Consider the following 1,389-nt stretch of genomic DNA (forward strand, 5'->3'; position numbering starts at 1 on the left):
ACAGGGATTGGGCCTAAACTGGTAGTCAAACATCTCCTGAGGGGTCCCAGATTGGAGAGGGTGCAGGCCGGGCTGAGGGACCCCCTGCCCCCTGTGCATGAATTTTATGCACTGGGCCTCTAAAATATATACATATATATATATATATATATTTTCACTTGGAAGGGAAAAAATATATGTTCCTCAGGATTATGGTACTATTTTTAAACCTTATTGATTTCTAAATTTCAATCTTATGTTCTTATAGAAAATTGCTGGTTCATATTTTAAAGCATTGTATGGCAAGTACTGATATCTAAACTTTAATATAGCTAAAATAACATATCCTATACAAATATAAGCAGTTTGCATTTTGGTTTTATCCCCAGCTCTCAATTAAATGATGTATTGAACAAATGTGGGCTTTTTTAAAATTTATTTTTATTTATTTATTTTTAAACAATACTAAGAATGTATTAATTTTAGTCATTTTTCTTTACAGCTGGAACTCTGGGAATTCAAAATCAACGTCCTTGCCCCTGAGCTTCTCATAGACACCGGAAAAAGTTTCAACCATGTACTCGACATTGTTCTGCTGCTCTTTGTCCAGATGCAGCCTGATGAGCCGGTTGCCGTCCAGCTTCATGCGGATCCTCTTGCCCACGATCTCGCTGGGGAAGATCAGGTCCTCCAGGGTGCCGTTGTGCACAGCGGTCAGCGTGCGGCTCCTGGGACGCTTCTGTTTATTCTTTGTTCGGCTTTTTCGAGTTGGCTTAGGCAGAATCCTCCTCTGAGCGATGAAGACCCCGTGCTTCCCACTGAACTTTTTCTGCAGCTCGCGCACCAGCCCGACCTGGATTTTCTGGAAAGACTTGAGTTGAGGAACTGGGATGAAAATGATAATAGCTTTCCGACCGCCACCAACTTCAATTTCCTTGGCTGAGGTGATGTTCAGCTCCCGCAGCTGGGCCTTGAGGTCAGAGTTCATCTCCAGTTCCAGCAAAGCCTGGGAGATGCCGGACTCGAACTCCTCTGGCTTCTCGCCATTGGGCTTCACGATCTTGGCACTGGAACTGAACATGGCTCCTCTTGGGTGAGCGCCGGCCTGAGAAGAGCTTAAATTTATGTTTAATAGATTTTTTTTAAATCTTCACCCCAGGATATGTTTTTTTTATTGTTTTTTTTTGTTGTTGTTATTGTTGTTTAGAGAGAGAAAACGGGAGAGAGAAAAACTTCAATGTGAAAGAGAAACATCGATCTATTGCCTCCCGTAAGCACCCAGATCAGGGACTGAACCCCCAACCTAGATATGTGCCCTGATCAGGAATCAAACCTGCAACCTTTCTACAACCTTTTTGGTGCACGGGAGGATGCTCCAACCAACTGAGCCACCCAGCCAGGGCAAATGCG

General features: G+C 43.5%; 1 protein-coding gene across 1 annotated transcript; it reads right to left on the reverse strand.

The window, feature by feature from the left end:
- Positions 1 to 431: 431 nt before the first annotated feature.
- Positions 432 to 1,090, reverse strand: LOC102249051 (40S ribosomal protein S7). Its single transcript, XM_005872393.2, has one exon. The coding sequence runs from the start codon at positions 1,058 to 1,060 to the stop codon at positions 476 to 478; it is 585 nt and encodes a 194-aa protein (XP_005872455.1). The 5' UTR covers positions 1,061 to 1,090; the 3' UTR covers positions 432 to 475.
- Positions 1,091 to 1,389: the final 299 nt, after the last annotated feature.

Source organism: Myotis brandtii, unplaced genomic scaffold (assembly GCF_000412655.1).
Source record: "Myotis brandtii unplaced genomic scaffold, ASM41265v1 scaffold38, whole genome shotgun sequence".
Classification (NCBI taxonomy): Eukaryota; Metazoa; Chordata; class Mammalia; order Chiroptera; family Vespertilionidae; genus Myotis; species Myotis brandtii.

Coding starts and splice junctions, on each gene's coding strand:
- LOC102249051 (XM_005872393.2), bottom strand. CDS start 1,060: ATGTTCAGTTCCAGTGCCAAGATCGTGAAGCCCAATGGCGAGAAGCCA.